Genomic DNA, 25,543 nt, shown 5'->3' on the forward strand with positions numbered 1-25,543 from the left:
CCATATTTATCTCTCCTTGTCTTTTGCATCTCCTCAACATTTTCCTGTTTTCCTCCACGTTTGCAGTTTTTGAATGTGCACACTTCTCAACTCTCGGCAGCTTCTGCAGCTTAGCAGCTCTTCCACATAATTTCCTTAAAGTTGTCTTTACTACTCATTGAATCTGGATCGCAATGTCCACCGAAAACATTATTGAATATGGGCAAAGTAAATTTTGCAGTTTGTGCAGTTTTCTAAAGGCAGTTAAGTGCTGACTTGCTAGTTAAAACTAGTCTTACCAGTCTAAACTAGTTAAAATGTATTTAAAAAAAATGGTGCAGAGCTTTAAATGCTTGCAGATAAAGGAGAAACATAGAATGTTTTTGTTCTGAGAACTGGCCATCAACGGAAAGCATCTGAGTGTTGAAAGCAAAGTAAATCAAGTTGTGTATTTAAACCAGGCTGCAAAGATGTAGAGTGTAACAGTCTTTATTCTCCTTGAGCAAACGTGACCCAGCTTTTAAATGAATAAATACAGGATACAGGAATCCTTGGGAGTGGAATCAGTATCTGTGTACACTCCTGGCTGCCATGATGCAGTCTGCTCTTAGAGAAATCCAGTAAATTGATTAAACCAAAAGAAATAAGAGCAAAGTGAGCAGCAAAGTTATTCACCTAAAAAAAACACTGTAAAAATACAATCCCTCTTCATTGTCTCAATCCTATATGAAAGATGATCAAACGCAGCAGCAATGTTTTTTTATAATGCACCACACACAAACACTGCTCCTGCTAGTGAAGCTATGAACAAGGGTTTGTAAGTGAAATACGGATATATGCCAAAGCTAATGCAGCACAGGTTCATGCTGCTTTGACCCACCCACACCTGCAGGGATGTTGTGAGCACAAACACGGCAAGTTTGTGCTCAGAGGATGATATGATTTACAGCAAACACATGATGTCAATCTTTTGATTTGAAAGGCACTTGGCAAGTGCAAAAAGTCAATGCCTTTCTTAAGAAACAAGTATAGAGATTCTACATTTTTTCTCTCATCATTCTAATTTTTTTTATAAATATTACATATCAGATTTAAATATACCAATCTATGACACATAGAGATGGATTTTTAAAACATCTGTTTTTGTTACACTGCAATCCTGTCATATGGGGCAGGTTATACATTCAATGTGGGTTAGATTAAACTGAAAAAATGTATGTTTTACCAATGTAAATGGTACCAATGGCAATCATATTAGTTTTGGTTTTAAAGCACTATATAGTCATATCTCTCAGACTCAGTTTCCCAGTCATTATTACGACTTTGACGCTGTGACCACTGTTTATAATAACTCCAGTAATATGACACAAACATCGCATAACCCCTATATTCTCTCTATGCTAACGGACACGACTTTAATGCGTTAATTCAGTTATAGAAACAAGCACCCATGTCCACTCAAACTCTCACTTACTCTGTGAGGACACACATACACTCACACACACACGTATTCCAGACAACATTTCGTTTCCATGATTGTACAGCCCATTAACAGTGTGTATATTAAGACCTTAGCTTCCCATTCCTTGTTCTGATTTGGTAACTGCTAAAATAAGTGAATTATTTAAGTGATTAAGTGAAGTAAACACTGAGTTAAGTGAAAACTATACCTTCAGTGTGAGGTTAACACAGTCTCCATATATTCTCTACCAATGATAAACACAAAATTATATGTAAATTGCTTTTCTAATATGAGGGCAATATAAAATAAATGCCATGCCAATGGATATCCAAGGTGACATGGTACAGTAGATTAAGGCTCATTCATAAGTGATTCAAAAGTAAAGATGTATGATGACATGTATATTGTCTTTATAGAATTAAAAATAACAAAGAGAAACTTCATGTGTTATGAAGGGGGATTCTGTCAATACCAGCTGACAGTAAAATACACTTCATTGAGTACTAGACAACAGGGACATGCCGATTTTTGGTTCAGGTCTTCATCCTCCTTGGCTACTATTTAAACCCCTCCCATGCACTCTCTGACACAATCCCTCTGCTCAATCTGCTGATGCCAGCCAGTTTGACTTTGGCGCGGGCCGTCCACCTGACAGCAGATGTTGAATCGTTGGAGTCCAACAGGTTGGTATAGCGGGAGGAGTCCTCCTCTAGACCATGGCCTCCCCACGAAGCTAATTCCAAGGGGAGGCCTAAAGAGTTGTGGAAGGACCCCTGTGTGTCCTCTTTCTGGTTCTTCTCCTCTAGGACTTCATCAGTAACAGTCTCCGTTAGGTTTTCGAGTTTAGGTGGCTCCCATCCCTCCATCTTCTCTAGTTTTTTAGTAGGCGAGATCTGCCTCATCGTTGTAGTTACGCTATCCCAGAAACAGTGGCCTTTTTCTGGCTTGTCCTTCTTTTCCTTCTCCTTCTCATCATCTTTGATTTTCTTGTGAGACCTTTAGAGGAAAACAGAGAGAGGGATGGAGGTGCAAACCTTAAATCCACTGTTGTACAAAATGTGTACATATAAAACTCTAGGACGAACTAGCTGGACCACTCACTCAATCACTACAAATAGCCCTGACTGGGTGGGGAACAAATGTATGTGAGATATCTTAACACTGCAGACTCTCCCTATACAGCAACTCATTACATGGAGAATTCCCAGTTGTTTGTCACAGGGAGGTGATGGATTTAGATTTTCCTGAAAGTTAATAGCTGAAAGTTAATGGCTGCTGAAGCTCTGTCTGACATATAAGCAATTGGAGAAGACCCCATTATTCATAGTCAGGGTTGTAAATATTTGTGTTACACACACTTGAGCAATAATGTTAATGGACACTGATTAGATCTCTGTTAACACCATGTGACCTAGAAAAAATTGGAGCAGGACTGATACACACTTCAGCACATCATTCATCAAATACACCTAGCAGTTTTGGAAAGCATAAAACACACTTTTTCTTAAAGTGCGTTATCAAGGTTACCTGATCATTGGTCATCTAATTGTTTAGATACTACTGTATATCTCAAGTCTTTCCATTTGATGCTACTTTAAACCACTATTTCACAACATTTCAAAACAAAATAGATTTTTTGAAATGCAACATTCATTTCAGTAAAATTAACAATTGTTTTGCAGATTTACATGTTGTACACAAAACAACATTAGTTTAAATTAATGGTGCATTATTAAAGATTACACTGTATAATAAACAAATAAAATAAACTTCACCTGAATTAAACATCAAATATTTACATAATATATTACACAGTGTATAATATATTCTGACGTAATGAATTACGTGAGGTAAGGTATTAGGTGAGGTAATAACTCATACATAAACACATGGCTTTCAAAGTTATAACTTTCAATATTATGGCTTTTATATATATTTCTTTCACTACTGCTTCCAGGTACTTTAATGCACAGTAACGTATTATCTCATAATCTCAAATAATTACTACAATTAATGAAACAAATCTAAAATGCCGTAGATGTAGAAACCAAATGGAAATACTCAGATACTGAATATATATGTTGATACTGTCTTTATCATCCACTTCTGATTAAAATACCCTTAAGCACAATTACCAGATTTAGGTGTCTCTAGGATAGTTACTTGCAAGATGTAGGTATTGTGTGTGTAACCTCACCCTCTGCGGTCAGCCATCTTCACTCCGGTCAACAACATATGCTCGTCATCTTTGGAGGAGAACATTTTCTTTTCCTTCCTCTCTTTCTTAGACATCATCTTCTTCACCTTGGCCTCCTGACAGAAACCAGCAGACAACAGCATTTGATTTCATGGCTAAAATAAATGGCCTCATGTGGTGCCTGTTATTGTTAATGCCTATTTGGGGGAATTTATGCCCCCTGAACAGGCACAATTCATCAACTCAGCTTCACAGGAGTTTTGAAATGCAGCCATGTTCAAACTACTTAAATTTGCATTGTTTGTGTTTATGTCCTCATTGGATCTGGACTAGTAAAACATACCATTGTTCAAAACTAACAATCAATACAAACCCTTCAAAAACAAACCCTTCAAACACCTTCAAGTTTAAAAAAGGAAAAGTGAAGTTTTTTTTACACAAATCATAACCTATTTTCATATTTACCATACAGATGGCATCAAGCTAAGGGAAAAGTTAACCAGCCTCATTCCTAATGCAACAACAAAACTAACCTACAGACAATGCGAAAGTTCACTATTTAGCGCTTCATATTTCATATGGTTAATGTGTAGGAAAACGTGTACTGTAAAAACATTATTGTGATTGTGTGGAGGATTATGTGGTGGACTACTGCTGGTGAAATTGTTCCACCAATTTGCTATCCTGTATAAAAGGGGCAATACCAACATGTGGGTTCATTGCTATGGAGAGGCAGTGATTCTTAATGTCTGTAAATAGTACAGAGACATACAAAACTGGGTATTGGGGGTAAAGCGGTAGGAAGTTTTCATAAAGTTTTATTGTGAAACCAGCCCCCAGGGTTATTTTTCCTCAAAGACTCCTCTACATGAGCTGGAGGAGAAACAGCCTTTACAACACAATTCAGACTCAAGCAAAGTTGTTCAATGATAAATCATTAGTGATTACAATCAATTTTCATTCACATTCATTGGAAGAGCAACAAGTAGTCTCACAAAGGAATGCTACGACAAGCAAGAGGCTGGATGAAAGCAGCCTAAAGGGACAAGAGAACAGAGTTTCAGGCAAAGATCGCGGACTGCTGACTTGGTCAACAAGGAATCTATTTTAGCCAGAAGTTGTTGATCTCAGCAGAAGATGGACCTTAAGGCAAGGATTTGTAGGGTTAGGCAAAACCACTGTCCAAGGCAATCAAACCTCAGAAGCAATACCAAAATGCAATTTTCTGGTAAAAGTGTCTCAAGTCTCAAAGTGGGTGCTCAGCTACTTTTTGGTACCTAATGTGTTGTGATACCTAATCTGAGTTGAACGTTTTTCCAAACCCAATCGGTTACCTCTGCATGTTTGCCACATGCTGCTTGCAAAATAAAATAATTTATGGTCATGTTGTATTAATTAAAAAAAACAACAACACTTTGATTGAAGCTGGAATTAAGCTTCCCATCTAACTCTTGGTAAGAAAGCAAGTGTATTTCAACACTATTCCTTTAGAGCATTATCTTATTGCTGTTGGACAAATCCAAAGCAAGTGTATTTCAACACTATTCCTTTAGAGCATTATCTTATTGCTGTTGGACAAATCCAAAGCCTGAGTTGCACTGAGTAGGCAGTAATGTTTGGCACATTGGAGTGGAAGACCCACCACTCCCTCTGAGACTCCCTCAGACTCCCCCACCACATCAGAATTCCTCCCTGCCCTCGCAGCTTTCACAGATACCACCCTCCTCCTCAGTAATTGTGGAATAAACTTTTGGCTCAGCTTTTCTCCATCTGCCTGGGAAGAACTCCCAGTGTCAAGGTTATAACATCTACTCCTACTCACATCCGAGCCTGCCTTTGCTTTACTGTTATCAAAACTTTCTGCATTCACAACATGATTTGATGAATGTCTTTGTTACTTCTACGTTTTGCCTATCGAGGACCTGTGCTCAATCCAAAACCGAACACCAACACCATACGTTTTATCTTGTGTTGTTCATCCTCTGTACAAGAGACCAGAGGATGTGGGAGCAGCTACAACAAGCAAACAACTAGCTGCACATCAAAGCAGTCATCTCTCAGACCAAACAGGAACACAAACAATAATATCTGTCACCGTGTTTGAGATCAAGCTTCAGAATGCTGGAGTTCAGATGACCTTAAAAGAACACTGTGTCCTATGTGTGTACAGGCTACAGAAACTACATGTATTGTTTAACACACATGGGAACACTCGTGATTTCTTCTAATTTTTATAACTATATGCTATTTGATGGATTTGTAAAAAGATTACTCTGGCTTACTTACTTACTCTGGCTGGCTTATCTCAACCTCAAACTTCTCTCATCATTTTGAAAATTCCGGTGGAAAAAAATGCATCAATTTGAGTTTGAATTTGAGTTTATTATCATCAAAAATATTTACAGAATTTCACCTCAGCTGTTTCAACACCCTGGTTCTGCTCTCTCAGTCTCTCTTAACTTCCCTGCTTGTTTCCTGTGTGCTGTGAAGTGTAAACTATGGATCTGGTTTGCCCTGCTTTGAGAAACCAGAGATTTCAAAAGAGACTGACTCTATCTGTGTGTGTATATATATGCTTATGTGTGTATATATAATGTGTGTGTGTGTGTGTTTGTGTGTGTGTGTCCACGTGTACACATACAGAAACCTGCCTATTCACCATTCTTTTCAGCACTGACCTCTGGGCCACCAGATCCAAAGCAGCTCAGTGCCCAATAATCTCTCAGGCCAAAAACCAGGTAAACCAAGCAGCTCACTGTGGCTCGCTGTGTGGGGGAGCTTTACCTACAGCTCCATGCCTTGAAGAACAATAGAGCTTTTATTGGACCAAATTCTTCCATAACTCAGAGCTGTAAACCAGGATTAAAGAGCCATATAATTCTAGAAATATTGAATGAATTGGGAGTCATATAAAAGCCTTACCTTTGGTATATTTATTTAATTTTGGTGGCTCCCAAATATTAGGCATACTGTTTTGATCATTTACATCTTTTTCCCGTGTTTCTCTGCTTCATGTATTTGGGTTCCATCTAACAATATTTTCCACAATCAATTAACAGTTGGAATCTTTGCATGAGGAGTAGCTTAAAATCTGGGGGAATGCTCTTACTTTCATGCTGAAATTTAGATAAAAAATATGAAGCTACCTCGGCAAGCAGTTGTTTCAAAGACTTTATGTAAAAAACATTTTATGTATCATGTGATATAAAAAATTGTCAGATTATCGGATGCTCAACAAATAATCAGGTTTGTTTCATAAGCATATAAGTAAACAGCAGAAAGACCATTAATCATGTTCCTGCAAATACCTTGAGTCAGATTTAATAATGAAATTTTATTAAAAATTGTGCCCATGGGTAAATCACATTATGGCACAACATAGAAAGTGTGCAGTTTCCTTACAGCATCTATACAGGTGAAGAACTATGTGTTTGCAAAGGCATATTTATGTCTGAATTCATCAAGTAGTACATGAAAAATAGTTACATGATACTGAAGAGTGAAGCTGCCTTGTCCAGCTGAATGTAACCTCTTCATCAATCCATGTTGTGTGTCCTAATATGAACTAAACAACCTATGGTGGAAGAATCATCTACAGTGTCTAAACAGACTATGGTTATTTTGAGCCTTGTTTTTCTTCCACAGTCATTGTTCCCATCCAAATGGCCAAGCTCCTCGAAAGAATGCCGTGTTTCCTTCCTTTTGCTTTTCCAGCCAGCCATATCCTCACAAACAGATCAGTCCTGAATTGTGTCCTGTGAACTAAGCCGCCTACTGTAGCTATATACGTATACAGTAGGGAGGCAGCCAGAGGTTAAAGACAATACACTGAGAGGCTTACACACAAGCTTTAAGCAATCAGGAGAGCTCTAGCATGACCCCATCTATGTGTAATGGTCTCAGCACACATCAGAAGATGTTACATATGATACATGAACAAAGACGCTGCACATAATCTCATCTTAAGTCAACTGCACACACACACAAAGGATGCTTGACCTCACACCTGCATCATAAGACCATGATTTCCAAACGGAAAGCTTAAAGTGACGATGACAAAGTTTTCCTAGGGCTATGAAATGTTTTTCCTATCCTAAAGTGTTATTAGTGGATATAAAAGGACATTTTTTCTTTATTGATTTTAAAAAATGTTTCAGATGTAGGCGGGAAATCAAAGTCAAAGAACTTACTATATACAGTTCCGTGCATAAAAATATGAAGAATATGTGGATCAATTATTGTAAAGAAAGACAATTCCAAATTTAGACATTTATCTTATGGAACCTATGACACAGTCCAGTTCCGTTTAATGGTACTTTATAAAACAGTTTAAGAGAAGTGATGTTTTTAAATCCTGTGGAAATTACCATATATGGTTCCTTATTCGATAAAGGGTTAAACATACACTCTCTACATTTCTAATTCTGGACTCATCTGTTCTGGGTTTCAAACCATCATAATTTGGGTTTTAGAATTGGGTTAGGAGACTGCATGACGGACTGCAAAGATCTGAAATGTGACAAGCTCAAAAAAAATTGTAATCAAACAAATGTCTTAACCTGAAACCTGCAGCATCAAGAGCTACCAGGATTAGCAGTTTTAGGGGACAACTGATATTACAACCTAAACTGTCGACCTTTTGTAGATATAGAGTATTTTGTTTTACTGATTTCACTGACTGTACAAGCACGTGTAGACGACAACATTTCAGTGTTATTTTGTTCGTGGGTTTTTAGCTGGTGGGAAATATCTGATAACACTAGTCTCTCTAGTTTACAATGATGACATTAAGCATTTTGAACAAGTGTTAGGTCAGATACTGCACGTTTACCATATCCTATTTTTGCTCAATGTGTAATATACAATGATCAGTCAAAACATTAATACCGGTGGTCTTAATTATGGCATGGAGGACAAGGGTCACCAAGTCCACTCTAATCATTCTGCAGCTACACAGCCCTGTATGCAATAAAATAGAATATACAGTGTGCAGAGGTGGATGAAGTAAATAAACTCAATTCTCAAGTAAAAATGAAAGCAAAATAACATTGGCCTAAAAAAAAATCTCTTTTACAAGTATCACTTAAAATATTTTCTGAAGTAAAAGTACAAGTCAGAAAATCTACATTTGTCTTAAAGTACAAAGGTAAAAGTACTCCACTAAGAAAACAATTTATTTTAAACAATATATGATGACACATCAGCATTTAATTATATAAATCATATAATATTTTTTTAATAAAACCGCCAGGTTAATGTTGTGGCTGATCAGTGTAATTACAGGGTTTGTACTTATAGATCCTTATAGTTAAATATATACAATATATAAATATATTTTAATAAGTAGTCAAGTGACAATTGCTCAACACACAATAAAAAGGGTCTCCTTGTTTTGTTTTGTTTTTTTTTTAGTTAGTGTGTGTGCTTTAGTTTTTTTCCCTGTTTTCTTCCTCTATGAGTGTAATTCTTATTCTTTCATTTCTACCTTAAACTACAGTCCCAACAGCACCAACTGAAAGCTTGAACAAACTGACCTTATGCCACAGTTCCAAACAGGGAGTTTTGGATAATCATAAAGGTACCATATGAGCCATAACAACAAACAAGACATTTTTCGAGAGATAAGAGATAAGAGTTAGGAATAAAGCAGGGAATGATAGCTGAAGGCTGGTGTGTTTACAGATAAACACTGCAGCCTCAGCAGTCCTCTCTGAGTCTCCTACTTTACCTCAGTTGCACAGTGAAATGCTTTGTGGTCATCTGCCAAAGAGAGTATGTGTGACTGACTGTGTGACTGACTGTGTGTCTGACTGTGTGTCTGACTGACTGTGTGTGTATGTGTGTGTGTGGATGGACTCTTCTTGTGTTACCTTGGACGAATGTCATATGTGCAATGATGTACATTTACGAGTGCGTACAGTCAATGTGTGAGAAGATACTGATGGATAAGTACATATGTTTAGGGAGTAACTGTCAGAGGTAAAACTGTGTAAATTTAATATATGTTTGAAAGCAGACAGGGTGTTTCCATCTGTGTTATGTCCAAATTGCTGTGAAGTTGCTGCTTACCTTGGACACTCCACTGACAGCTTCCTCCTCCTCTTCCTCTCCTTCTATGTCCTTATCCTGAGACACACACACACACACACACACACACACACACACACACACACACACCAGTGAGTATATATAGCAACCCCCCAACACAAATACACACGCAGACCACACCAAAAAGTGGCGATGTGTGAGTGTGGATTGTGTGCAGGCTTTCCTGTATAACGGAGTCACACCTTTTCACAGCTGTAACATAAACACATATGTTTGGATGGTAAGATGGAAGGATGGATGGAGGACAAGGGGAAGTCACTTGGCTCAGAGGGCAGATTTAAACAAAAGAGAAACAAAACAAATCCACGACCTATTGCCTTAGCAGGACCATGTGGCTATGTAAGCACATCTATTTTAGTTTGGTTGTGCTTCAGTCTCCATATTCATTTTTCTACAGTCCTAGTAAAATATTTGTTTTACATTTTTTATTATTTAATTTGAATTATTTTGGTAAATGTGTTCCAATGGGTGCTATAAATCTGTTAATGATAAAGACAAATTAATATAAACTGCTGTAGGCCTGACACTCGTGGTTTATAAATTGAACTGACCTGGGCTTCTGTACAGTGTGGATATTAACAACACTGAACTATTTACTTTATATGTCTCTAAGGACTTTTTGTGCATATGTGTATTTATTAGACAGATGTAGTGGAGGAGATGTTATACACATATTTTGTGACAATAAAGTTTTATAATAAATTATATTATGAACCCATGGCTTACTGTAGAGTAAGTAAAGTCTCAGATCAGCTGCAGCTTTGCATCGTCCCACACACTGAATATATGTAAACTCATTCCAGTTATCGAAGAAACCAATAGTTTCCAAACCAAAAGAAATCCAATAGTGTATGGTGTACTGTTGTCATAGACTTGCAGTGTGCATTTAAAGACTTATTTAAATATAAAATGACAAGAAGAGGACAGCAGATGTGCAGCTGAACCTAAGATTACTGAAGTGGAGCCAGAATTCCTGTAAAATGATCAAAGGTGTATGACCTTCTAACAGTTATCAACTCCATGAGAGAGAAGGAGAATGGTGGTTAGACATGTCTGAGCAAAGACTGCTGGCTCTCTGCCATGCGAGGGGATCAAACACACACTCCTGCACCAACAGCCACACATACTGATTGCTGACTTCTGTTTTACAGCGTAAAAAGCATTAACCTGGAACAGAAGGAGAGAGTGAGTGGAGATGAGATTAAAGTGAGCAATGAGTTTCAAAAATGAAGACTTCTGCTTTCACACCTCGGAGGGGGTGGGGGTGGGGGTGGGGGGTGGGTGTCATTGTCTTCCTTCTCTGATTGCATCTGCATGTAAGAGTGTACATTTAACAATGTTGTCTTTAGAAAAAATTCTAGGAAATAAAGATGCACTGTGAATTTTAATACCAACACACTGATAGTATTTTCACAAAGGCTACAGCATAGCAAAAGTACTCCCCATTCTCCAAACATAGTGACTTTTTTTCTGCCGTTTCAGCTTAACTACACCCAACACATCAAATATATTCATTCAACATTTTGGGAAGAATTTATGTCTTTTATTCCATCAGTGAGCTCAAAAGATCCATACTACTGAGAGTTATATTCACCTTCTTGTCTAAATCTTAGGAACATCAACAACATTGGCATCATGTTAATTTGGTTTAAACTTCAAAGACAAACATCACAAACATTTGATTTCAATGATGTTAACTCTGTCCCTTTCAACAGATTATCCACAGAGCTTCACCTTTCTTTACCTCCTCACTGCTAATGATTTATGTGCGAGGTCATCTGAAGGTACTGCACAGACCTGATCCACGTCTCTTCCCAAAGTAGGCCCTGAATATTAGTGGTTTTATTGAAGTGTTCAGGTGAGTTACCGCTTTAAGCCATAGACAAACACACACATGCACCTCCTGCAAGCTTACAGCTGCTTCTTACAGCCTGTTGAACATCAATAGACGGTGAGTGAGGAGAGAACAACGCTGCTGCAGAGGGCCTGCTGTTACCCTAGAGCACTGTGGAGGAAGAAAAGATATTGACTTCAAATCCTGCATTTTCTCTTCTCCCCTCCCCCATTTTCCCCCTTTTTACCCCTGTGTGTCTGTGTAGAAGTTGTATCCCTCCATAATTATCTGTCTCTACCTGTCTACCTGCTTGTCTCTGATGTCCAGATTTGACCGACTCTATGAGAACAGCATGTAAACCATACGTTATGCCATGAAACTAAGCAGAGAAGGGATTTCTGGCACAGCTTCACCTCCTGAAGGTGTGTGGAGAAGGGGAAAGAATCTGAAGAGGTCCAAACTCCAGCACAGCACGCAGCGTTGAGAATAAACATTTTGTTGTTATGCTAATGTGCTTTGTGTTGTGGCCTTCATCGGGGTCGATGTAGATAAAGGCCACAAGTTGAAACGCGTCTGTCAAACAAAATGTTCTTTATAATTGCTGCTCCCATGAAATGTAAACATAGATAATATGGGGCAAAATCCAAAAGAATGACACCCATTGTGCTATGTTACAATGACAGTAAGAACACAAATCATTGCTATTGTTACTATACTTGAATATTATGTTGCATAGTCAGAGTCAGACAAAACAGTAGTAGCCTTAAGGTTACAGAAACTGGGAAGCGCTCAGGGTGCCCCAGAGAAAGGCCACCTATTGCCAGCTCCTCCAGTGGAGCAGCAAAGTAGTCAAGAGATCAGACTATGGTTGTAGAGAGTCTGAGCAGTTTCCTACACCACCCCGCCACAAAGGAGAAAGAAAACCTACGAATCAACAGACCCAGTCTCTACAAAACATCTAAATGTTTTTTAATGTAACGTTTATTTTGCTTTATTGCAATACAAAGTCAGGTGATATGTTTCACCAATTAATTACATTGTGTACATGTAGTTTTTCTTTTTAAGAAAACTTACCCATCACACCTCCTTTTCCCAGATAACAGAAACTAGTCTTCAGCATTCAGTAAAACTGAGGAAAAGTAAAGTGATGTCCCCTTTGTTTTAGTGGCCAATAAACAAAACCGCTAAAACAAGTTGCTCATTAACTTCATCAATTCAAATACATCAGGAGAAAATGAACTGTTCGAAATAGTGAACTGTACATACAGTCCATTAACTGAAACTTTGGGAAATTACAGGACAATAAGCCATTTTCTCCATTAATAACTAATTAAAAAGTTTTTTAAAACTCTGTTTTGATTCCTGCTTTCCCCTTACACCATGCAGCTTTAAAGTTGGTTAGCCAATATTTTTGAATATTTATATTATTTTGATTACTTGAAGGTCTCTGAAAGAAAACAGGCAAAACAGGTATCCATGTAATGTGATCATAACACGAACATAATCTATCTTTTGTTCTCTCCACTTCAATCTCTCTGATCAGAGGCAGCTCAGACAGTGCAGCTACTGTACCGTGATTTGAATAAAGGGAAGCAAAAGATTGCATGTCCAGACTCTGTTATACTTTTTTAACCCTGGTAAATCACTGGGATCACTGCTGAGTTAGATCTGCTTTTAACATTTTATGACCCAACCTCTGACCCCTAGATGTACTTCATTGCCATGGTGACATGAGGAGACCTCCCTGATGACTTTCCCAGCAATCCTAAGGGGATGTCTCCAGTCTAATCTCAGATCAACTCCAGCATTGCTGACCACCGGGGACAGAGTCAGAGACTGAACTCAAGCACACTCCTTCAGACGTAGATTAAGGCGCACAAGCATTGGTTCCCGGGGGGAAGTTAAGAATGGCAAATAAAACCCAGCCAAAGGTTACAGATCTCGACATTATCACAACAGCTGATGAAAAATGTTGGGAAACGGTGTCATATTCAATTTTGCCTGCTATATAATACATGTACACATTCATTGCTGCCTTAAGACGGATAGGACTACAGTCTGTGAATAAAATATGGCATTGGAATGGTTTATCACAAGTTCACAGTGTTAAACTATGATCTCTGAGTTATTTGAAAGTGTTAACTTTGTCTCCTCTCTTTGTTAATATGTAGTTCTAAAAATTCTAGTAATCAAATACATGTCCTATGACGTTCATGTATTCATGAAAACATATATATATCGAACAGTTCGTATACAACCCCCCTACACACACACACAAACAAGCACACACACACACACACACACACACACACACACACACACACACGCTTCATGAAAAAACACACGTCAAAACCTCTTAACCCTTAAAACTGATTGAATGAGAAATCGACACCTAACCTAATCTAAATTCCACAGATTGAAAAAAAAGTGGAAAGGATTTTACTCCTACAAGCTCAACAATAAGCTTCCTCACAAGGTTGCTACTTTTTAGGATCCAGTGGTGAAGGCCTTTTGCTCTTGGCCCCATACACCTTGACGCAGCCTAGCTGGTTGCAAGTGAAGTGCTGATACGTAAGACCTCACTACTGCTGCGGGAGCTGTGGGTTTGTACACATGAGCTTTGGGTTTGTGTGTGTGTTAGTGTTTCCTGTTCCCAGTGACTCAAACGATTGACTGAAAAAAGTAATTATAATAAACACAACAAACAGATGGCTGAGAGCTGGTGGCTCTTCAATGACTGCTAATCACAACCTGACCTGACCTTTACAGCTACAGTGACTTTTGTTACTTGTGTTCTCCTATTCTCTACTAATAACCCATGAATAATTCTTCCATGGTTCTTTCTGGGGAGGCAATGAACTGTCTCTACTTTTTCTCCTCAGCTGACATAAGTTTGAGCACTTGTTCTCCCTCTGCTCCACCATCATTAGCAGAATTAGGTATTATTGTTGCACTTTTTTGAAAGTTTAGTAGCTCTTATTGGAAAAAAAAGTTTTATATTACAAGAATAATTAAGAAATTTTGCCCAATTAATGATGCTTTACTTATATTATAATTTAATTTCTTACATATTTCTTACCTATAATGAGGCCCACTATAAAAATCTGTCTCCAGCTGATTTCTTTCCAAAGTAAAAACTGTCATTTTCTCCAAACCCAAAGCGGTTGTTGGTTTTGGGTTGAAAAACATGTGACATTAACAACATCAAACGCCATTGTTTCCTTTTCATCCTTCTCATGATTACCTTGTAGGAGTGATGATAATGCCAGGACATGTCCTCTTCCTCTGACGCATAATCCACCAGTACTTTACTCTTGCTTTTCTTAAACATATCTCCGCTAGTTGATCCGCTGCCTTGTCTTCTTTGAAAACACCTTAGGAGAAGTTTGCTGTTCCGTCCCTCTTTTCTGGAGACTTCGCAGCGACGCACCACCGAAGCGCGTTCCTCCTTTGTGATTACTTCTCCAGCAGCAAATGCAGAAGACTTTTTTTCCCTGAAAACAGCTTATTCATTCATGGAGGTGCCAGGAGCTGGGAGGGTCCAGCCTCGTTTACAGACGCTTACTATTCGTTCCGTAAGTGTTTGGCGTGTGTTTGATGCGTTTTTACGCAGACTCGGCCACCTGGATCCCAAACCGTCGCTCCTCCCATATCCCCCCCCCGCTCCGCTGCCATGAAGTTACCATGGCAGTGAGGGGAAGGGGTCATACGTCTCATCTCTGGCCAATGCAAGCACCGAGCTGCGCGTTCATGTTAAATAAGCTTTTTCACATTTAAATAAGATGGAAACTGAAAAAACAGGGAACCTGACATTTGGAAGTTCTTGTCATACACATAATAAAACACTTAACCTCTTCCGTTCATAGGTAGTGACATTTTACAAATACAGAAACCTGTTTTGTGTAATTAAGCTATGAATACACTCACCTATTTAATAGCGGAAGTATTTAGATCATTAACTTGCATAGGGTTAAATTTGGTCAAAATAATCCTTCACAAGTGAAATTTAATGGAAGTAGATGTAGCCACTATATAACTATTATTAACAAAAGTGAAACAGACTATCAGAATAAAAATACTTCACATATACAGTGATCATTTATTTATTCAGTTGTTGTTGGAACATCATGTTTACACATCTTTTATCTCCCAAACTTCAAATCAAACAAAATATGCTGCAACAATAATCAGTTCTTCAGTCTGTAGTTGTCATATCTTCTGTTGAGGAGTCCTTGCAATAAAAACAGCTGGGTCACAGGTTTGTTTTTCTAAAACTGATATCGTAAAGACAGACAGAGGTAATTTGTTCTATTACATAACAATCCACAGTTCTCTATTTAGTATCTACTAGTGACAAAATAACTGCAGGATGAGTGTGAATATGAAGTTTTATGAATGGAAAAGATTTTTTGGGGTTTGTGGTTTTGTATTTATTCAAAAATGAAATCCCTCTCGCTCCCTCTCTCCCTCTCAGAGACCACTGACGCCAGGGGAAACAAATGACACATTATGCTAGTGGGCTGACCTCTTAAAATAGCCGCAGTAGCTCTGGTTAAGCCACTCACCTGATTCAAGGGTTCTAAATTCCCATTTCAATCTCCACATTATACAGCAATATAGCTAGTCAGTAAAAGTGTGATAACTTACAGGAAAACCAAGTATGAGTTTTGTTTCTTTTTCCCAAAAAAGTAAGTATTTTGAGACAGTGGTGTTTATAGTAACTTAAGGTTACTTGTGTAATGTAGTTTGATCTGAATTTGATCATTTCTTTCCTGGAGCTCAGTGGTAAATTTCCTTAAGTCTTAGATAAAACACCCAGTTTTAGGTGGTGCTGTGACCTTGTTATGAAGCTATTCGTATGGATACATTTTGATCTTGGTTTTCTAGTGTTTGTGAGTAACTGCTGCTGCACAGTTTTAGGTCGGCGCATTAGAGCCAGCTGATACAGGCCATCGGTGTAAGGACATGTAGATTGCCTGTCAACAAGGAGGTCAGTGACCTTTAACACTGAGGGTCATCACTGGGTCAATTGTTCATTTGAGACCCTTTCTTGACCACAAAATCTCTATAGAGGCGATTTACAGTCCCTCCCTAATCAATCGATTGTCTTTCTCCTCAGAATGAGCAGGATTTACAAAATTCAAACATTTGTTTTAGAATTCATAGATAATATATTATAGACTGACATGTACTAAAAAGAATAAATTATGCATTAGTTATTGACCTGACTATACTTGATAACTATTCCATATTGGGATGTTTTTCACAATCATATTGGAGATGGACTAAAACCTGAGCAGTAAAAACAAAACCAAAAAAATGCTTAGTAGATGCTATTTTATTATTTATTCTCAGTGCTAATGGTTTGTAGTAATATTAAGAATTTCAATTTTCTGGTGGTTGTAGTATATTCTAAAAATGATATTTTAGGGTAGTTATTGATTATTGACAGTATTTCTTACCTGATGAAGACAGGTGTCTTTTATTTGTTAGCTGCGAAGTTGTTGACAAATGCTGCAGTTTGTATTAAAAGTGTATAAAGAACTATAAACCATGAATTAAATATTCACATACTGCACATAAATGTTGATTAGTGGTTAAAATAAAATGCTAGAGTCGCTACAAACTTATCACTAAAGAGCAGCAGGGGACCCTATCCATTATATTTTCCCCCTGAGGCCCTCTAGTGGCTAAAGGCTAAGGATGACTATTAGGTTCGATGTGAATGAGCTAAAATCAGGTTGTGAATTCACACAAGTTAGTGAGTAGACACAATTCAATGTTGGTTTTAGTCTTTTATATCTGATTTGGTGACAATTATGCAAACAAATAGAAAATCACTGGCATTTTCATTTAGACTACAGCCCCTTTACTATGGCCCCATAAGTTCTGGGGAGCTTTGGGATCTTTAGGTTCATTATTTAGATTTTACGCTCAGCAGCTTTAATGTTTTGATTCAACCTGATGGAGTTGTTTTCAGCTGCACCAGGCAGTAGAGGATTTGGGTTACAAGGTTCTTCAAGGCTTCTATTAGTAAATTAATAAAATATGAAGACATCAGTTACCTATTTTTTATTTAGCTATGAAATATGAGGGTCATTTAAAGATTTTGGCCTTTATATAGAACATGTTAATATGTTCGTGTCTCTAATAGGAATCTGTTTTACTTCCGGCCAGTTGTTGGCAATTGTAAGGAGCCAGCTGAGATTAACTGTGACTCAGCAACTATCCAATGAGATCCGCAGGTCACAGGGTTCCCCAGCACAAACCCATAGGACCACATCAAAACTTGTTAGCCAGAAAGAGAGATTAAAGCTTTAATCATGTTCACAGGCCAAAGATGCTCCTTAGAGACTCTTTGCTCGATGGTGCCTCAATGTACAGTTATCATCTAAAAAGTGAGTTAAGAGTTCCTGGCTAATTTTCTTTATTTTATTAGCAGTTGATTTAAATTTAAGGCTTCTTGTTTTTTTTTTTTTATTTTGATTCACAGATACAGAATATGTTCAGGCAAGTTAGAGTAAGAAAGGTATCTTTATGAAAAACATTTAGTAGAAAAAAAAACAAGTTTCAACAGGAGGCTGTTAATGCCCCTAAACCATTTAATAGTCATGCACAGCAAATATTAAAGGTTGCAGCACCTAACTCTTTAATTACAAACCAGAGGGTCATTGTTATTCTCGCTCAATGCTATTCAAAATTTAAAAAAACAACATTTATCATTAATGTCATAATGGTGAAAAAGTAACATTATGGTCTTAAGCCTGCAGGAAGGTAGTTTGAGTGTTTGACACCCATGTATTTGAAGTGCTAAACGATTAGCACAGCTTTAGTATAAAAGCCTGGAAAATACGTGCTTTTTCTTCATGTAGTTGGGTTTTATTGTAATTATAACCTAAGATGTCTTTTCCGTTCCTTCCTTAGGTAATTATGAAAGATTCTTTATACTGTATATCATAGGCTTTAAATTATCCATTTGATCCATTAACTTGCCAGAGGACATTTTTAAACAGCATTATCAGCGACTTATAATTGGCTACTTATGCACAAATGTCACACCTCATTCGTTTTCCACGCTGGGCCTAAAATAGACTGAATGTGTGTTGGCATACACACCTCCTTGTGTTTTGTAACAAGCTGCCAGGTAACATTACCCATCCAAACAGCTGCTATTTCCTCTGCCAGTATATAAATCAGTGCATGACACAACACACAAACAATTACAATGGCAAACGTTATGCATTGTAAGATTTTTAGGTTATTTGCCTGTATCTTAATTACACAAATGTTTATTTTCTGTCTTTGTGCATGATGGCATACTTTTGTGTTAGCATGGAATATACTAAAAAAAATTTGCTTATGTACATTTTAATGAGCTAAAGGTAGCCAACGCATATAAAACAAAGATTAACTCTTCCGCTGTTTAACCCATTTAAAGGAAGGAAGAATAGCCTGCATCACTGAGGACTCACACATACATGCACAAACAGAAAACACACTAATTCACCAAGTTAAAAAAGGAAATGTCCTTTATTATTAAGAAGTCAATCGATAAAGTATGTTTGTCAGAGGCATTTTTGCCATGAGTATATTTTTATTCTTTGAAATCTAAATGCAGACACAAGAATAAATAAATAAAATTAAAAGTCAAAGTAATATTTTAGATGCTATAGCCTGAAGAAAAAACAATTAAAAGACCAAATCTAATGCAATATCTACTGCTCTAGATTACAGGCTAGATGCAGTAATGACAATACTGAAAATATTACACAGAGACATACGGTACAGTTGGATGCAAATGTCTGCACCCCCTTATTTTGAAATGGCAAAATAAGCAAATCAGACATTAATAATAGATACTGTTACTTAGCAGGATAAGTCATTTTGAAATCTAATACTTAAAATATATAATTTGATATGACAACATATTCTGTGACCCCTGAGTTAAGAGCATGTCTCTTTTTACAGGCCCTGTATATCATCATCTTAAGTGAAGGCTTGACATCAAAGAGCCATACTCCAGTATCAAGATTCAAGGTCTTGGTTGAGGACACATCACTAAGGTGTTTGCTAGAGATTTGCCACCATAGAAACTGAACCTGGGAACCTGGAAAGACAGCAATGCATGTTTCCCACCTTGTATGTCAGCTGAAATGGATTTTTCCTACACTGACTGATCATATTTGTGCTCTCTCACTGTTTTATAAGCATTGATTTATAAGGTTTTTATTGAGGCAACCAAACACAGATGAAGATGCAAATGATACACAGGTACTGTATAGGCTGCTCTTCGTATTTGCTACATGTATGATACTGTAAAGAGACATAACCTTGCAAAACCTCCTGTCAATCATTCTTTCTCATCGGTGGCAAAGACATTCAGCTCTTTATCATTGGATGTAGGAGAAGGTAAAAAGAGCCTCCTGGAGACAGGGCTAAAACAGACACAGACACACAATAGACCCCTGTGTGTGTGTGTGTGTGTGTGTGTGTGTGTGTGTGTGTGTGTGTGTGTGTGTGTGTGTGTGTGTGTGTGTGTGTGTGTGAGAAAGGAAATTTGGTCTGCCTGTCTCTGACTCCTGACTCCTCTCTTCCCTGAGGCTGGGAACCTAATAAAAACAAACACAGACAAACAGGTGTGTCTTCCTGCTCAAAACGCCTTTGAAACATACAGCAACATTTTCGATGTTTAGCATGTCCCAAAAGTTACCAGACCCATGTTAATTACTGCAGGTACTGTTAAACTCCCACATTAAATATAGACTAACACAATCTGACTGGCTCCTAGTGTGCTAGATTTGGGCTTTTTCCCAAAGCAATTAGACGCATAACTAGGTCAGAACTCTGTGTCATAGACTTGACCGTGAGTTGCCTACAGCTTACAGCTAACAACAGTAACTGTCTGATAACCAGATTAACTTGCTAAGCTGAACAAGCCTTAATAGGCAAGAATAAACCTATTTCGAGTAGAGAGTGACAAACCATAACCCTCAAATGTGAGACAAAGACTTGGAAATTCACTGATTTTTCCAGGAAACAGGGTGAAAATGTTCTTAAACATTTTTCTGGGCAATTGCGGAGTTTACCCTGTGTTTGAAAAATGTTGAGCAAGATAAAGTTGGCAGGATTGCTGTAGAGTTGAACTAATAACTCCTGTTCTTTCCTGGGATTTGTTTTGTGCTTGTGTGGGGATCAGTCAGGTAATTTCCTGGTAATTTCCTTCAATCACACTTTGCCCATTTGCTCAGAGACTTCCTGCCACAGTGAAAATGAATGAAATCTATGCTGACATCTAGTGAATGAAGAAGGTATTTTACTGTATTTTATTATGCGACAGTAAGCTTTTATTCCTTACCGCAGTTTTAAGAAAGGCGACACAAAATATATTAGAGGGTTTATTAATCTAATGATGCACAGACATAATTACATAATAAAAAAACACATGTTATAAGGTGCTTTGCAATGCATTTATAATGCCTCTGGATACTAAATGTAAATAGTGGAGTTGAATTTAACCCACAATAAAAATTTCTAAAAAAAAATTTGAAAAAGACACAATAGCCTTCGGTATATATGGACATAATACAACTGAACTATACATTAGACAATTTCAAATCAGCCTATTTCTAAGATAAGCACAAAGCCATGTAAAATTGTTCTTTAAATGGGTATTTGAGACATTTTTTAATTTATTTAAACCACAATGTTATAAAGAAAAGTGACAAATAGGCCTATGTTTTTCCAAACCAACCTTCCATTATGTGTGCCGCATGTTCATTTGAAATCTCTTCTTCATTTAGAATATAGTCACAAGCTTAAAAAAATGATCATAAAAGCGTCTGTGAGGGCTCACAGTATCACGGCACTTTCCTTCAGATCTACATGCGAGTCTTTTTTCATAAACCTCAATCTCTCTTTGCTTAAACTACGAGATAGCAACACAATCATCTTTACAAATACAGTTTAACTGCTAATCGCCATTCCTTGTCAATAAAACATTCATAAGCTGTCAAAGTAATATTTTTTCATCAAACAGCAAAGATAACTTCTATCTATGTTATGAGACCACTGCGGTCATTCATCTACATTCATCTTGTCTGACAGTGGTGTGCAACTGGGAGAGATCCAGGAGGATTAACATGTTGGTTCAGGTGTTATCCAGGGTGGCTGTCCTGGTCCCTCTGCCTGACAACACAGTGTAACTGTCTGTCAATCCAGCCAGATGTCACCCAGTCCAGCTCACAACACAAGCTGGGAGCACTTCATGTCAAGTTCTACTAATCTCATTCTGCATCAAAATGATATGTACACCATGTGTACAATTTATAATGTACACAAACAAGTGCAAAGTAGCATTGGTCACACATGAAAAGTCATACATTCCTTATGTTTCTGCTTTCAGAGTATTTTTTCTGTGGACCTTCAGGACTTTAATGCACTCAATTTTTTTGTGCAGTCCCTTGTTTGCTCCTCTGGTCTGCTGTATGACATATCTGAAAGTCCAGAACTCATACTATCAACTCCAGAATCAAGACTGACATCCAATCAGTTGTAGACTTAATTCCCTGAGCACAAGATATTTCTGATGCGATTTCTCTCTCTGTTTCTTGTTTGGTCTTACAAGACCAAAAAGAGCAAACGGGTCAATTCATTACAACGCTGGCTTTTCTTTAAAAGAGGAGTGACCTGTAAGCTTAGTGTTACGTCATGGAAATTTCCAAAATGCCAGATGAAACGTAATGGTGATTAAAGGACTGAGGAATTTGGAAGAGACATCTGCCAGCTTAACCCCACTGCATTTGGAAAAGTGTCCAATATATTTGAAAAAGTACTTTTAAGTACACTTTAGCCTGTGAATACATTTTGAAGATTTTGACTTCTCCCATGATAAAGCACGGGAAATAGACGGAGAATTTGGTTCAAGTTCAACGTCAACCAAGTTTACCAGAAACATCAGCTGCTTTTCTCTTTCACTGCATATCACACACGAGAGAAAAAACTGCATTGTAATTAGAAGGAGAGGTAGGTTCCAAAAGGGGGCTTTTTACTCTTTACTACATTGAGAGAGCCTTTTGGCAACATGTCAAACACAACGAAGTCATAATAAAGCAAGAACAAGGATGACATTAAACTTGAACCACGGGGCGGTTAATATTAGTATGGATACACAGAGAAAAACAAAACAGAAACATAGTATCTGTTAAATTGTTTCCTTCAGTTTTTTGGTTTAATATGTTGACATTAAATGAATAGTTTAACATTTTTTGAAATAAATGTTTTTGGTTTCTGGTGGCACAAATTGGTGCAACTCTTTGTCTTTTCAGTCTAGTTGCTGGTTTGATTCGCTTAGGACAAAGAGGGCAAACGGGGAGAAGCTGCTCATGTGGTTCTGACAATCTGTAATGACCAGAACCTTTGAAGCTTATAATGTGAAAGTAATATGTGTGGGTGTGTGTGTAGCTTGTGTCAATGGTCTTTCATCCGTCTCATCTAAACAGGTGACTTGACGGCTTGTAGTGAAGTGCGAGTTGGCGGGAGCTGTAGCCAGACATGCCGATTCCCATGAGACCTAGCAGGATGGCCATACGCGGCATTGCAGGACCCTCCTGGCTCTGCAGCACAGTCTGGGCTGCCTGAGTCTGAAAGAAAGAGCAGGGGTCACCACTATTCGCACCATCGCCTCCACCACCCATGCAACCACAACATTTCCCACCAGGTACAGACGTCATCAAGGACGATGATGACAATGGCTGTGGACTGTTAACGTTCTTCCTGGTTCTGGCTGCAGTAGCATCTTTAAACAGGTGGCTTTGGTCAAACACCTGTCGCATTCCGGCGATGGTCTTAGCATATGGGAAGAGCCGCAATACAAACTCCATTTTTGTCAAGTTTCAATGCATATTCATCCAAGCCTTGTAGTCCTCTGCAGGTGTGGGGACATTTCAGAATTTTAAGCCAATCTAAGACATGTCCTTAAGTCATATACAGTTATTTTCTGAGTTCATCATCTAAACCATAAATAAACCATCATATGACAAACACAAAGTTAAACAGGACTATTCTGTAGCTTTGTTGTTATCACAGCACAGTAACAATGTAAGCGTGTTCTGTATACAGAAATATATACTTATTTTATGGCACTGAACAATGACCTACAATAACATCTTATGCGCTAAGACACTGATAAAGAGGCTTTCCAAATAAATAAAAACCACACAAGTCCAGCGGCAGGTCTCCAAAACACCCACTAGCATTACTGGGAACATTCCCCTGGAGATCCAATTAAAGGGCATTTACCTGACCTCTAAGGTATCTGATCCAAATCCAGTCAAAGACAGGCTATTGTAATCCTCTCTTCTAAATCCTGTCATGAGATACACACAGATGGGAACTGTGTGCAAAGTGATGAGTCAGTGGTATTGGTTAGCAATAAATTAGCTTCAATTCAAGACAAAATCATTATTATAATTAATTATTATTTTCTGATAATGCTAACTTTTTCGGATAGATTAATTCAATCTCTTTGAATATGAAATACACACCAAAAACATCAGGATGTTTAAAATCTGCACACTTCATATCTATTCAATTTAATAGAAAACTATTGTTAATCAAAGCACCAGAAAACAGGAAGGACCTGAACTCCTAGCTCACCAGTTGTTCACTGTTGTGCAGCGGCATAAGTTGTGTACTTGTGCCGCTGCAGATGTCCCTTGATGTCCAATACTAATAATTAATCTATTAAGAAAGAAAATTGCCCTAAAGCATCTTACACACCTGGAGGTATCTAATATATCCAGGGGTCAGTCGAGGGATGCGAAAAAACATTGTTGTTGTTCTCTCCAGTGCTTCACAGCTGAGACCACAAATACCCCACTGCAACCAACCCTTGAGGCTTTCTGTTAGGCAACTTTATCACAGTCAATCCCTCTCCTCCCTCGCTCCCCGTGTGTCTCTCTGGCCTTTGTCTTCTCACCAGTCGGAATGTGGGAGCAGCAGCAGCTCTACTCTGTGTCTAAACACACACACACACACACACACACACACACACACACACACAGAGAGACACACACGGCTCACTCTCTCAGTCAGATACACCAAAACACACCTGCACTGTGATGATCTACCCTGAGGGAGACCAGCACCTGTTGGTAGTTTATAAAGCCTTAGCTTCATTGCGTAAGCTGGTCACATGGTCACTTTGTTTGTGTATGTGCCTTTGTGTCTGTGGGAGATTAGCGAGAACACTGGAGTTGTGTGGATTATTATATCAAGAGAAAGATGTTCCAAGACCAATAGCAGTCAGTTGTTAAGGGAAGAAACATACGGCCCCATTGACGAATGACAACGCTACAGTGACGTCTACAAAGGTCAATGACAGGCAGTTCAACAATTAGGTACAATTAAATGACAAATTGCATTAAGGCAATGAACCAACTGATGCTGGCACTGGTGCCTGTAGGAATTAAAAACAAAAGAACAAATGTTATGTCTAATTATTCATCCATCTATCCATCATCTTGACCTCTTATGCTTTTTGGGGTTGTGAGGGCTGGAGCCTTTCCCAGCTGTCATTGGGTGAGAGGCGTGGTACACCCTAAGTTACACAGAGACCTACACAGTGAAGTAAACAATGGAATAAAGTTACTTTCTTAAGTTATGCAGAAGAATTGGATAATTTGATGCTGTATGATCATAAATTCTGTTAGTCAAACAGCTATTCCAATGGAGTGGAAGAGCCAGAAGGGTGGCACCCCCTGCCAGGGTGAGAAGGTGGTGCCTGCTGTAGAAAAATGTCTAGATCAGATACTTGATGCATTATTATACATTTAATCAGCGTGAGAAAAAAAATTGAATGTTTCATGTCTACAGCCATAAAAGTTATGCTGATGTGCTCCTGCATGTCTTTTCCCACTTCTGACAGGAAATTAAAGTGACCTGTTTTCTTGAACTGTAGCAAAGT

General features: G+C 38.1%; 2 protein-coding genes across 4 annotated transcripts; both read right to left on the minus strand.

Annotated features, from left to right (window-relative positions):
- Nucleotides 1-723: 723 nt before the first annotated feature.
- Nucleotides 724-15,199, minus strand: si:ch211-225h24.2 (uncharacterized protein LOC564539 homolog). 3 transcript variants are annotated; one of them, XM_067482158.1, is made up of 4 exons: nt 14,825-15,195; nt 9,708-9,764; nt 3,639-3,754; nt 724-2,437 (listed from the first exon to the last, which is right to left on the minus strand). In XM_067482158.1, the coding sequence occupies exons 1-4, from the start codon at nt 14,909-14,911 to the stop codon at nt 1,999-2,001; spliced, it is 699 nt and encodes a 232-aa protein (XP_067338259.1). In that variant the 5' UTR covers nt 14,912-15,195; the 3' UTR covers nt 724-1,998. The 3 variants fall into 3 exon arrangements, with proteins under 3 accessions (XP_067338259.1, XP_067338260.1, XP_067338261.1); XM_067482159.1 differs by lacking the exon at nt 9,708-9,764 and having other exon boundaries at nt 14,825-15,199; XM_067482160.1 differs by lacking the exons at nt 9,708-9,764; nt 14,825-15,195 and adding an exon at nt 7,125-7,418.
- Nucleotides 15,200-20,998: 5,799 nt separating this feature from the next.
- Nucleotides 20,999-24,682, minus strand: zgc:193593 (uncharacterized protein LOC564090 homolog). The gene is made up of 2 exons (XM_067483133.1): nt 24,358-24,682; nt 20,999-23,219 (listed from the first exon to the last, which is right to left on the minus strand). Exons 1-2 carry the CDS (start codon nt 24,406-24,408, stop codon nt 23,067-23,069), a joined length of 204 nt encoding a protein of 67 aa, XP_067339234.1. The 5' UTR covers nt 24,409-24,682; the 3' UTR covers nt 20,999-23,066.
- Between the last annotated feature and the right edge of the window lie 861 nt (nt 24,683-25,543).

This window comes from Channa argus, chromosome 17 (genome assembly GCF_033026475.1).
Source record: "Channa argus isolate prfri chromosome 17, Channa argus male v1.0, whole genome shotgun sequence".
Lineage (NCBI taxonomy): Eukaryota > Metazoa > Chordata > Actinopteri > Anabantiformes > Channidae > Channa > Channa argus.

Excerpts from the sequence above, each read along its gene's own strand:
- si:ch211-225h24.2 (XM_067482158.1), bottom strand. The coding sequence starts at position 14,911 with ATGTTTAAGAAAAGCAAGAGTAAAGTACTGGTGGATTATGCGTCAGAG. Across the intron at positions 9,765-14,824 it reads ATTATCATCACTCCTACAAG|GATAAGGACATAGAAGGAGA; the intron begins GTAATCATGAGA and ends TGTGTGTCTCAG. Across the intron at positions 3,755-9,707 it reads CTGTCAGTGGAGTGTCCAAG|GAGGCCAAGGTGAAGAAGAT; the intron begins GTAAGCAGCAAC and ends GGTTTCTGTCAG.
- zgc:193593 (XM_067483133.1), bottom strand. The coding sequence starts at position 24,408 with ATGTTTTTTCGCATCCCTCGACTGACCCCTGGATATATTAGATACCTC. Across the intron at positions 23,220-24,357 it reads GATATATTAGATACCTCCAG|ACTCAGGCAGCCCAGACTGT; the intron begins GTGTGTAAGATG and ends TCTTTCTTTCAG.